At 44.3% G+C, this 12,459-nt stretch overlaps 2 protein-coding genes across 17 annotated transcripts; both read right to left on the bottom strand.

Annotated features, from left to right (window-relative positions):
* Positions 1–1,843: 1,843 nt before the first annotated feature.
* On the bottom strand, positions 1,844–9,165 carry LOC120698543 (histone deacetylase 8-like). Of its 16 annotated transcripts, XM_039982204.1 has the most exons (9): positions 8,584–9,059; positions 8,276–8,314; positions 7,982–8,186; positions 7,286–7,456; positions 6,539–6,633; positions 6,188–6,286; positions 4,783–5,843; positions 4,081–4,661; positions 1,844–2,900 (listed from the first exon to the last, which is right to left on the bottom strand). In XM_039982204.1, exons 7-9 carry the CDS (start codon positions 5,285–5,287, stop codon positions 2,598–2,600), a joined length of 1,389 nt encoding a protein of 462 aa, XP_039838138.1. In that variant the 5' UTR covers positions 5,288–5,843; positions 6,188–6,286; positions 6,539–6,633; positions 7,286–7,456; positions 7,982–8,186; positions 8,276–8,314; positions 8,584–9,059; the 3' UTR covers positions 1,844–2,597. The 16 variants fall into 16 exon arrangements, with proteins under 16 accessions (XP_039838138.1, XP_039838136.1, XP_039838137.1 ...); XM_039982202.1 differs by lacking the exon at positions 8,276–8,314 and having other exon boundaries at positions 8,584–9,165; XM_039982203.1 differs by adding an exon at positions 6,052–6,098 and having other exon boundaries at positions 7,982–9,059.
* A 2,264-nt stretch (positions 9,166–11,429) lies between these two features.
* Positions 11,430–12,122, bottom strand: LOC120700746 (glutathione S-transferase T3-like). Its single transcript, XM_039984982.1, has 2 exons — positions 11,948–12,122; positions 11,430–11,833 (listed from the first exon to the last, which is right to left on the bottom strand). The coding sequence occupies exons 1-2, from the start codon at positions 12,120–12,122 to the stop codon at positions 11,430–11,432; spliced, it is 579 nt and encodes a 192-aa protein (XP_039840916.1).
* Between the last annotated feature and the right edge of the window lie 337 nt (positions 12,123–12,459).

Below are 12,459 nucleotides of genomic sequence, written 5' to 3'. Positions count from 1 at the left end.
TGCTGGCTGGCTCAAGGATTAAGGTCGAGGAAGTTCTTGTGGAGTTCTTGAGAGAGTACAGCAAATTAGTACTAGCTATCAGTCAGTCAACAGTATTTTTTCAACAAATCAGCACTAGTCATCAACCACAACAAACCGAACAGAGTGCATTTGTTTGCTTGCGGGCTGACCGTGCATAAAAAATTAGTAGTTCGTTGCAAATTTGACACGCTTGAATGGTTTCTACAAACTTGTCGCAAGATTTTTCTTTTTTCCACTCTCATTCGAGTGGTATCTATATATTCTATATATATGGCACTCATTAACTATTTCTCTCTTCATGCAAAGTGTCCACATCATTCTCCACTAAGTGTCCCACTAACTTTCAACTACCTTATTAATTACAAAAAATGTATATGTCATCTCTACAATATGCAATATTTTTAATCTTTAACATACGCTATTTTTTCATCACATATTCTTCTATAACGTGATCAAATATTCTATTGGTGTTTTTTCTATTAGCTTATCGATTTTTACGAGATTCAATAAATAAAAAAATGTCCATATCATCTCTACTATGTGCAATACTTTTAATCTTTAATCTATTAACGTAAAGTCATAGACATACTCTATTTTTGCAATACTTTTAATCTTTAATGTAAAGTCATATACATACTCTATTTTTTTTAGCACCTATTCTTCTATAATGTGATCAAATATTCTATTGATGTTTATTCTATTAGTTTATCGATTTCTGCTGGGTCATGATAAAAAATAATATGCAAGTAAAATTCATATCATCTATGTAGCCTATATAGATGACACCTAATAAAGTCATTAATTCTATTTCTCTTAACATGTAAGTTATCCGCATCACATAGGAACCCATTATATCAAATGCCACATCACCGTCCACCGATTTTTTTGTGAATGTTGCCATGTAAACATCTTAATTTTTCTACTTTCAAATTTCACGTTAAAATTTTATTTAAGAAATTCCGCAGCAACGCGCGGGGCCTAGTTCCTAGCAATGTTTGAGCCAAACTGGATCATCGGCGATGACAATGGTTATCTTGCTCATTGACTACGGGACATGCCGAAGACTTAAACGACGAAGGTTTCCGAACTAGGGAGGGCTGTGGAACTGAGAGGCCGTTTAGTTACCAAAAATTTTCACCTAAAATTTTTTACCTTCCCTTTAGACACATGAATAGATTATTAAATGTAGTTAAAAATAAAACCAATTATACAGTTTGAATGTACACGGAGAGACGAATCTTTTGAGCCTAATTAGTGCATGAATAGCCATAAGTGCTACAGTAACCCATATGTACTAATGATGCGGTCAAAGGTCTCAAAAGATTCGTCTCGCGGTTTCCATATGAGTTCTGAAATTAGTTTTTTAATTAGTGTCCGAAAAACCCTCCCGACATTTGGTCAAACAGTCGATTTGACATTTGAGTTCTGAAATTAGTTTTTTAATTAGTGTTCAAAAAACCCTCCCGACATCTAGTCAAACAGTCGATTTGATATCCAAAAAATTTCATTTTGGGAACTAAACGGCCCCTGAGCAACAGCCAACAAGCAGCCCTGATTGATGGTCGCTGGCTCGCCGGTCGGGTCGGCAGCACAAGCGCTGTCGGCTGGCAGGAGCCGCGGCGAAAACGCGTTCCGTTTCACGGCGGCACGGGCAGCCGAGGAGCACGCCGCCAGATACCAATGCGGGAGTGCACGTGCACGAACAGCACAAAGCAGCGGTTCAGCGAAACCGACGTGCCCCGGATTGCGCTGCCATCTCAAAGACTCAAATGATTCTCACCTGGTCTCGAAGTCGAAGCAACAAAAAAAAAAGGTCGTGTAATTCCTCCAAAAGAAGAGCAGCTATGCTCCACATCCAATAAGGGTCACCACATAAAAATCACTGAAAACACTGGGACTGATGATAGACTGACTACCTGAGATTGACTCCGGCATATGATTGCTGCAAAACCTAACCGACGTAAAAAGGGAAAGCGAAGCATATGCAGTCCAGGTGGAACCTGATGCGATGCGGCGAGCAAAGACGTCGGCCACCAGCCAAATAAGGAGGTCCGTTCCTTCCTGCCCGTCGTTTCCAGAAAGGATCCGGTTCTTTTGACACCAAGGTTCAGCTCTTCCTTGGAACAGAATAACAGATACGATTGGCCATGGCATGCGGCGATTTGGACCATCAGCTCAGCCAGATTGAAAAGCACATTCCGATTCTGGATTTCTGGTAGCGAGCAGGAGCGGTACCTTTTACTTGGACTAGCCAATCACAATCAAGATTGGGCCACTGGTACCATGGCGGCACGGCCCACTGTCAGTCTCAAGCACCGCATGCCTTCTACCGCCACCACAAGAGCTTCCTGGGAAATGATTGGCTGCCTATGAACAGGCTAGCGAGATCCTGATGTTCTGAAACTGAACAGCAGCAGCAAACAATACTGAACTTTGCAGGCCATGGTGTACAACACTGCATCGGAATCAGGGGTTCTTAAATAGAAAGCCTATAAATGTGCAATATCATTCCAGGTCCAATAGAATGAACTTGGAGCGTAAATGATTTGAAATTGAGGGCGACTAAAACGTGCTTGCTAGATGTCCTTCAGGAAAGGGACGCATTCTTTCCAGGAATTCTTGATCATGTCAACGATTTTCATAGTATATCTCTCATCCTCTGGATAGTAAGCGATCGGGTCATCCAACAGTGGGGCTTCCAGATCCAGAACACCTTCCAGTGTTGCGTGCAGACAATATGCTGAGTAAGTGATGTGGTAACCCCCTTCCTGGACAATCAATATCTGCCCATTGCTATGCCGATTAGCCACGCCCCTCATTATTTGCCCAATTTTCCTATAGCCTTCCATGGTCAAGCACTGCCTTCCATTGGGATCAAACTGCACAAAATAGTCAAATAAATAGGTAGTAGTTTAGTATCATAGAGTTAAAATGAAAGTTGCTAAAAAAGCACCATCATACCATATAAAAAACCTCATTTCTAAGAATTCGTGCAATTATAACCACTGATGCATTGCATAATATTCTAATAAACAAAACAAGGGTGAAGTGTAAAATTAGGTCTCATCCAACAGGGCAACCAGCAACATCTGACTTAAGAAATTCATTACATAACTAGGACTAGGAAAAAGATTAAAGCAAACTTTTCCGAATCCAGAATCTATCTGAAAAAATTGCGAGAATAGCATATCAAAATTGAGAGCTGGATTTATGTAGTAATCTTTAAACCAAGAGTTTGACTTGGTTCAGATTAACCATACACAACTAACTCACAGCATTTTACCACATAAATACACGATTATTTTTTCCCTGTGAAATCCGCCCTACAAGAATCTCGCATATAACGAATAGGGGGACACCCACCATCTTAGGGCCTGTGTAATAAAATTAACCCCATAAGAATCTTTATACAACAGAATGGAACACGCGTCTCATCTTCGGGCCTGTGAATGTCATAAGTCATAACGATGCACACGTGCACTTGATTTGTCATTGTCTAATGCCTCCAGAGCAATTTGGGGAGTTCTTGCTAATGTTAGAGTTCAAATGGAGGAGACAAATAGAAGAGGTGTAGCAGTGGAGCTCATATGAACAACTTCAGTAAAATTTGCCACACAGTAAATGAAGCAGCAATGTTCTCTATAATATAAAGGGGAAGAGCACCTAGCCAAATTTATTTCAGCCTATCAAATAGACTGCAGGGTTTTTTTAATGTCATTCAAATTTCCTTGATGATATAACGGCAGCGCCTAAAAAATCACCAAATGCACATATAGGAGAATGTTATGCCCAGATATATTTCCTGTATGTACATTCAGCATCACAACAATAAGCACAAGTTGGCACGAAGATAGCTGTTCCTCTTTATCATAAACCTGTTGCCATTATTTGTCAACCACAACCATATCCTGATATCCACTAGTTGCTAACATAATTTTTACTTAACAAAATTGACTACTATTGTAATGGATAGGCTACACATATAGATGGAATTGTAACAAGATTAATGGATGCAACATGTAATGTAGTAAGGAAAACACAAATCTGAACTTAACTTACCGCACTAGAATCTTGACCAACCACAAAAACCAAAAATTGAGGCTGAAACTTATCAATAGCTGGAACAACCAACTCGTTCATCGCATATTCATACCCAGCATCTCCGCTTCCATTCGGCAAAGGTATATTGAGATTGTACCCAAGCCCCTTGCCTTCACCAATCTCATCGACGGAGCCACTCTGCGGATGCGATGGACCCCATGACCCATGCCTCATGTGCAGCGAAATCGTCAGAACGTTGTCCGTGCGGTAGAATCCCTCCGCTGTACCATTCCCATAGTGCACATCAATATCAACGACCGCAACCTTTGGGCGCCCGCTATCCAGAGCCAGGTGCACGGCAAGCCCGGCATTGTTCAGAAAGCAGTAGCCGTCTGCACGGCCGGGCTGCGCGTGATGGCCAGGGGGGCGGACCAGCGCGTAGGCCAGGTTCCCGCGCCCGTCAAGTATGTGCTTCGCCGCGGAGAGCGTGGTTCCGGCCGCCAGAAGCGCAGCGCCCCAGGAGCCGGGGTTCAGGAACGTGCCCTCGCAGAGCTTCTTGGCTCCGGTGGCGTTCAACTGCACGAGCTCCTCTATGTATTCTGCCAACCGCAACAAGATTTCAGAGAATATACCATGGTGCTTAGCGATTAATTCAATCATGATTCGATAATGCGGTGGAATCGATTACAAGAAGGCCTGTGAGGGGATTCGGGGATTGACCTGGGGAGTGGAAGGAGAGGAGCTCGGAGGCGTGGGCGGGGAGGCCGGAGTGCCAGGAGAGGAAGGGCGCGACGGGCCCGCGGCGGAGGATGGAGACCATGTTGCGGACGCGGTCGGCGTTCTCCGGGTGCTGGTCGAGCACGTCCAGGAAGCCCGGGTCGCGACCCGAGTCGAAGACGCCGCGGCCGGCGTCGTGGGCCAGCATGCCCTCGTGCCAGAACACCGCCAGCTTATCTCCAGGAGCCTGCGCCGACGCCTCCTCCGCCGGCGGGGAGGAGTCGGAGGCCATTCGCCGGCGCGGCGGATTTTTCCGGCGGCGGCTCCTGCTGTTCAGTTCAACGCCCCAGTCTGACGGAATTCCAGTCTGACACTCCGGTTCCAGCAGAGCCGCCCAGTTCGAGAGAGAGAGAGAGAGAGACGCAATTGGTCCTTGCATGGGCCAAACTGGGGGCCTATGGGCCCAAAGTTTGAGCAAGGGAGCTTTGTGGGCCTTTCTCTTGTGCATCTTTCTTTCTTTTTCTTAGTTTTTTTCCTGACTAGGTGTATGCCCGTACGTTGCTACGGGAGTTAAAAAATTCATACTCCTAATACTACTATTTATATAGAATACAATGTTCCAAGCTTGCTTAAGTCATTTGATAAATATGTAATCCAATATCGACATAACATTGTGGAGAACAGTTAGGATTTCACCATGATAAACTAAAACTATCAATATTTTCAACATGGCATGCCCCAACTTGCACAGTTTTATCTCAATCTGGAAATATTTAATCAAATCTCGTGTATCCATAAATCATAACAACCAAATGTATAATAAACAGTAATACAGTATACATCCTTTCGAGAGTGCAGCTTAAGCAACTCCATCTCAATAGCGTCTATAAGATATACAACCCCTAGCAAGACAAAACAGCACATGACTGGAAGTCATACTGTGCAAAAAGCCATACTGGAAGAAAAAAGCACGCTGAATTCTGAAGCTAGGAACTGCTCTCTTAGACAACGAAAGCCTTATTGTCTAGCCTTACAACCATCAATTGGACCAGGAACAATGTGACCTAAATTGAAAAATAGCTGCTCAGATACACCATGGAGGAGTACAAATAGCACCTAAAGAAATAGAAATACTGAACTTTCAGCTTACAGAAAAGAATGCATGGAATTTATACTACGCTAATTTTTTAGTTAGCGGAAACGTTTGGGAGAGCAAAACATACATCTAGAAAATCACTACCAAACTAAAATATAGAAGGCTGCTTTTCACACCTAAAAATATTTTATTCATATCATTGCAACTTCATGCATGATTGCTCCTGGCCAAAGGGAATGAACACATGGGAATTTGGGAAGAGTGAATCACTTATCCAAATTGCATCCAGTATTAAATGTTGTGGAAGCAAACCTCAGTTTTTATAAACGCCATGTGAGCTCTGTGCTGCTACCGAGCTGCCACTGCATCATAACAGGGAAGCTGCACTGTGTGAGAAGGAGACAATCAGACCTGCACAACCATCCAAGAACAGTTGCTATTCTTCTCAAGATAGTAATCAATCAAATAGAGAGAAAGATTTGTAAAAACCAAAACATAATTGGAAAGGAAATGCAAGCGAGATGCAACCCATACACCTGATCTTTCAGTTCATGCACTGAATGATTCTGCATATGCGTAGGCATCAAGCAGACTACATATATGGTGAATTTATATCAAGATCCACTTTAAATAAAAAGACGACAAGAGATGATGGTCTGATACCTGCAGCAAACAGAAGGAGAGCTTTCTGATCATAGTCATTAAGATCATTAAAAAGTATCCCCCCATCTCACGCTGTTCACCATGAATCCATGATGCTGCAACCAAACATTAATAATCATCTCCATTACTTGTTCTCAGGGCCAGATAAGCATGATAGCTATATATTGCGCAATACTGAATCAGAATACCAACATAATAGCACTTTTTCAGATGTCTGGATCAATTCAAACATGAGATTTGTCATGCATCAGTGACAACATCAAAATTGTCGGTTCAAATTATTACAATTGTCAGTAACATAAAATGAACAGCTCAACAAACAAACCTTGATATAAAAGTAGTCACCTTATCATTTTCTCTTTACTCTAGGAAAAAAGATAGGATCGAATTTATCACATGTTTGTTTCTACAAGGAAATGTCTAAATAAATCTACAAGGAAGTCTTTATAAGTTCAGTTGTCACATATAATTATATTAATCCAGGTATGAAAACAATTCAACTTTGTAAAAACTTCTACAAAATTCAACTCTAGTGGTAAAAGTTTTTATAGCACGACGTTGATCTTAGCTACATGCTATTTTAAGGCTAACTGGGACTCGAACAAAATTAAGTAATTGATGAAATGTCACATATTTATGCAACTGCCTTGTAGAGACATAGAAGACAATAGCCATTGCTAAAATGAGCTTCTAAAAATTTGAGATGAATAAAATAATACAATATGTTTGATATGTACAGAATAATACCAAGAGCTTCAGGTATGATGCAAAGTATTGTCAATATCTTGCATGTGCACCACCAAAAGCTTCTTGCCAAGTATCTATCTTGACGGTGTTACGAAGTATGTCTCTCTCAGCAACATGAAGATGGAAATGTCCCCACAACTTTTTGGGCAGGACAAAACACACGACGGATTGCTGCAAAATTGTTTGTCAATTGGGTAAATATCAGAACTAACATAGCAGGAGCAAATATTGTACATGCCAGCCACACCATGGAGAAAGATAACTGAGAATGAGATTGCCAAAGAGATACTTGTGTTTCAATAAGGTCTAGAATATTTGAGGTTCTACAGTAATGCATTACTATAGTATAAAATAATCTTCAATAGCCGAAGAGATATAAATCTAAGCTACATCATGCCGACTAAGCTAGCATACTTCCTGTCTTGAGCAGCTAGCATATTTCAACTCTGCTATCTCTGCTCGTGATCTAATAATGTTCCGGAACAAAATCTTTTTAGAAGAGAAACATTCTAAGAAAATAGAAATTTCAATTGTGTCCAAGTAGCACCTGCATTATTAACTACTTAGTATGTACTGAAGGCACCCAGATGCAGCATGTGCAACTATGTAGTATGTACTGAAGCACGACAGGAGTAAATAGTTCATGGTCATGAAAAAGAAATGAAATTAATCAAAGTCCAGATGGAGGAAGGATACCTGCAAATGGGAGCACCATGGCACAACCATCAGTTGGCCAAATTAGCTGCCATTCAGTTCCTAGCACTGATTTTTCCAATCACGACATCTGTTCATTTTGTTCAAGGAAATAGAACAATCTGACCCAATTTTAGTGTATATAGGTCCTCTATCCATATGAAGAATGATCATCATGCTCCTATTACAGGGGCAGGAAAAGGGATATCTAAAATAGTGAAGAACATGTATTAGCTGTCAGTTGATGAAGAAATAGTCTGTTGTTTACACAATGGTAAAGGACCGTAAGGAAGTAACCTCGGTAATCTGGACCAAATTCCACCCAAATGTGACAATCTGTACCAAATTCCACCCAAATGTGACAATGGAACAAAAGCACACTTAGAAAAGAAGAGAGCCACAGAAGCGGCTGCAAAGTGAAGCAACTATTGGGATTCCAGCCAGAGCCAGCAATTTTCATAAAATATATTTTTATTCACGACACCACGAGAGATCGGAAAGGGAAAACTATTCACATGGTCATTCAATCCTATGTCGATCGATGTGAATTGGATTATAAATTGCGGATTGGTCGAATGGAATGAACGAAGATTGCAAGTGATTACCTCAAGGCCTGCACGGAGCCGAACTTGCTTGCGGAGAAGTCCAAATGCTGCAACCGGGGAATGGATGCGGCTGTTGTCGTTGTTGGTGGAACGCGACCAGTGTTGCTGCCGCAGGGAGGAGAAGCCTCCGCGCCTGTCGTTCCGCCCGGCGGCGCGAGGGCACAATGTGTCGACGGTGCAGCAGCAGAAAGCCGGTGATCCGCACTCGTCGGGGAGGCCGGAGTCGGACGCGGCGAGGATGGCGACGAGCGGCGTCCGCTGGGCGAGAGCGAGGAGCTGAGGAAGCGATTGGCGAGCGGATGTGAGGGCGAGCGCTGCGGCGGCGCGAGGCGGCGAGGGGAAGGGCGGGGCGCGGGGGTTGGCGATTGCGAGGGCGGGCGCGGACGGCGGCGGCGGCATGCGGGGGGCGCGGCGTGCGGGCGAGATTGGATCGGAGGAGGACAGGGATCGGGAGCGGACTGCGGCGGCGGCGGCGGGCGTGTGGGGAGCGCGGCGGCGGCGGCGTGCGGGGAGCGCGGCGGCGGCGTGCGGGGAGCGCGGCGGGCGGGCGAGATCGGATCGGAGGAGGACAGGATCGGGCGCGGACTGCAGCGGCGTGCGGGGGGCGCTGCGTGTGGGAGGAGGGTTTTTATTCCCGACCGGTTTCCGGTAACCGCTGGTCTCCGGTTCCGGTTTAACAGACCGGTCAGACCGGTAACCAATTTATACCGGTCAAACTCAAATTTAAATTCAAATGACGCCGTTCAATCAGTTCGTACCGGTATACCGGCCGGTTAGACCGGTTTATCGGCCGGTTTAACCGGTTTACCGGCCGGTTTGACTGGTAACCGGTCAAATTCAATTTTTTTTTGGTTTAAATTCAAATGCCCGCAAAATATACTAAATAAATATTTGTATAACATATTTTAGTCTAAATGAACCCTCTAACCCTCTTTTGTACTATTTTTATATTGTATTCGTATATTTTTGTATGCACGTTTTTTTGTTTAACTTCAAATCCCCGCAAACTATACTAAATGAACAAATTTTTGAGAAAATTTGACACCATTAAATTCGTCGCACCTTGAAGTATTTTTAGAAATTTTTCATTTTTTGAATTTAAATTTAAATTTTGAATTTGGACTGGTTTGGTATCGGCTCAAATCGGAACCGGACCGGTTCCCACCGGTTAGAGGAACCCTGTGTGGGAGAGCTGGCGTGCGGGAGGAGGGCGGGCGGGCGAGATTCGGGCGGAATGGAGCGGGCGGGCGAGATTGAATCGGAGGACAGGGATCGCAGGTGAGTTCAAACGGACGACCGTCGGAGACTTAACTAAACTAAAGTTAGGCCGGCCATAATGGGAGAGTGATGCCTACAAAATAGTGGGACCCACACAGAGAAAAACAGGCATCGCTGTGTAGAGCCGCAGCGTGCGCAAAAGGTAGGAGTGATGCTAGCTATCAGCTGGGGCCCACAGGAAGCAAAAAAATCTGCGATTCTGTTTCCTTCGCGCGGCACAAAAATTTCCTCTTTCCTTCCTCGCTCCCCCGTCTTCGTCTTCGATGTTCCCCAGCGCGGAGCGCTCGCTCGATCTCATGATCCCGCAAATAATCCGAGTTCCCTCCTAGAGATTTTGCTTCAGCACCAGTTCATTTGCTTGGATCTGGTGGAATCGGAAGGATAGAAGAAGTAGAGCAGGCATCCCGCGGAGAACGGCGGCCCCGGCGAGCAGGCGGCCGCACCGAGAAGGATGGCGTCGCCGTCGAGCAGGCGGCCGCGCCGAGAAGGACGGCGCCTCCGTCGAGCAGGGGGCCGCATCGATAACGGCGTTGCTGTCGAGAAGGCGGCCGCGCCGAGGGACGGCGCCTCCGTCGAGCATGTAGACGCGCGGAGAAGGACGGCGCCATCAATCAGGCAGGCCCACGAAGAACGACGGCGCCCTCGAGCAGGCGGCTGCGCCGGAGATGGATGGCGACGTCGGCCACGCGAAGAACCCCTCCTGTGCTTGCTTTCGCCGGCCGCACGTCCAGCAGGCATCGAGGATGATTGGTGGACTGCATCATCGTGATTCCAACCAAGGTTCAAGCTAAGGCAGGTACGTACTCTGTTCTTTGTGATGTATAGATACTTTTGATTTGTAGGATACCGAGAAATAGCACAAGATGAATAGAGCAAAGCACAGCAAACCATATGAAATACTTGACTAGTTGAAGTCTTGATAGAACACAACACGACATGCTTGAGATTAATAATATGATGTAAAAAACTAGAGTGGTACATTTCAACACGACATGCCCGACAATAATAATAGAGAGCACACATTAACAGTCCACACATATTATTGAGAAATTAAATAATTCTATGCTTGACCACCTCCAAAATGCTGAAATATATGCTCAACCAAGTCCGCTTTGAGGCGACGATGCATATCTCGATTCCGAATATCTTCTTCTATCTGCAGAGCTCTAGCAAACCCATGAATTAACTAATTGAACTAGTCAAAGAAAAAAGAGATCATTTCAACTAAACAACTGAGTAGCTAAGTAAGCCAGCATGTCTTCATGTCTTGCCCTGGTAACTTCATCATAGCCTGTAGTGTCTTTATATAACAATTCCATGTACTTATCCATCATCTGTAGCTTTGTCTTTCCCTTCTCAGTATCTGCCATTTTATTATCAGCTTCAGCTTTGGCTTGTGCAGCTTGTGCTTTGGCAAGGGTTGCTTCAGCCATTTTTTCAGCAGCAATAGCTTTTCTTAACTGAAGTTGATTGAACAAGCTCACATTTTCATTTGAAATAGTGTCTTCTGAATGTACTGACTTGCCCTTTCCTTTTTGTTGAGCTTTGGCTCTATTTCGCCCTGGTGGTCAACACCTGGCTGCAGGATCTGCATCTTCGCTGTCTTGATTAGAAGAAGAATAAGCTCCTGATGCATTCAGCCTACTTCTCTTGTTCATCATTTCTTCATCTGGGTAAGCTTTACTCCACTTGGGTTGATCCTTCACTGCTCTCCACCAATACTCTAATGCAAAAGGTCTCTTTTTGTTAACAACCCTTTTGTACTCTTCACGAGCTCTGTTCATGACTTGGTCATCAGATTCACCACTAGCATGATCTCTCCTTGCCTTGTCGTAACATCCATTGAACTTGGTAATAAGAGGTATAGTCTTGTTCCAATGGTTTTTCAACTTAGCAGCTGTTCTTCTTTGCTCCTTGGGTGCATGCAAATTGTACTCATCTTTCCAGTACCTATCTCCCCTTCTATCAACTCCTTGAATTGGATCATTGGAACACTTTAACCAAGCACTCACTAACCTAAGGTTTTCCTCCTCTCCCCAACACACACGCCCTTCTTTCTTTTGGCCTTCTTCAGGGCTGCTCTTACTCCTCTCACTCCACTCTGCTGTGTCAACAGGATCTTCCTGGCGAAGCTGCTCTTGGGACACCGGAGAAGCTGAACCAACAGGGCTGCTCTCGTCAGCTCGTGAATCACTACCTTGGAAGAAGGTGGTGGATCCAACTGGTGTTGCTTCTCCGCCTCCCTGTTGTTGTTGCCTCATGCCCTGGTAAGCAACCTGAAAGCTTCCTTGGGCGAATGGGAATTGTGGTTGTGGGTAGCTTGCTTGACCTCCATATGGATTGAACATGTGTGAATACTGAGGGTTGAAATTGGGAGGGAATTGTGGTGGTGGATAGTTCATGGGGTATTGGGTTGGAGGGAAATGGTATTGCTGTTGACTAATTTGATTTTGTGGCTCGCCACTTCTGATTGCAGAATTCAACATATTTGAGAAGGAAGAGGAAGTGTTCTCCATGACTGAATAGGAGATGAACAGTTTTTTTCCCAGAGGAGAGCAATAGATTTGTATGCTCATGTATGTGGTATCTGTATATATA

This window comes from Panicum virgatum, chromosome 3K (genome assembly GCF_016808335.1).
Source record: "Panicum virgatum strain AP13 chromosome 3K, P.virgatum_v5, whole genome shotgun sequence".
In the NCBI taxonomy this organism is placed as follows: Eukaryota; Viridiplantae; Streptophyta; class Magnoliopsida; order Poales; family Poaceae; genus Panicum; species Panicum virgatum.
The sequence above is the reverse complement of the archived record's forward strand: the minus strand, read 5'-3'. Positions and strand labels throughout refer to the sequence as shown.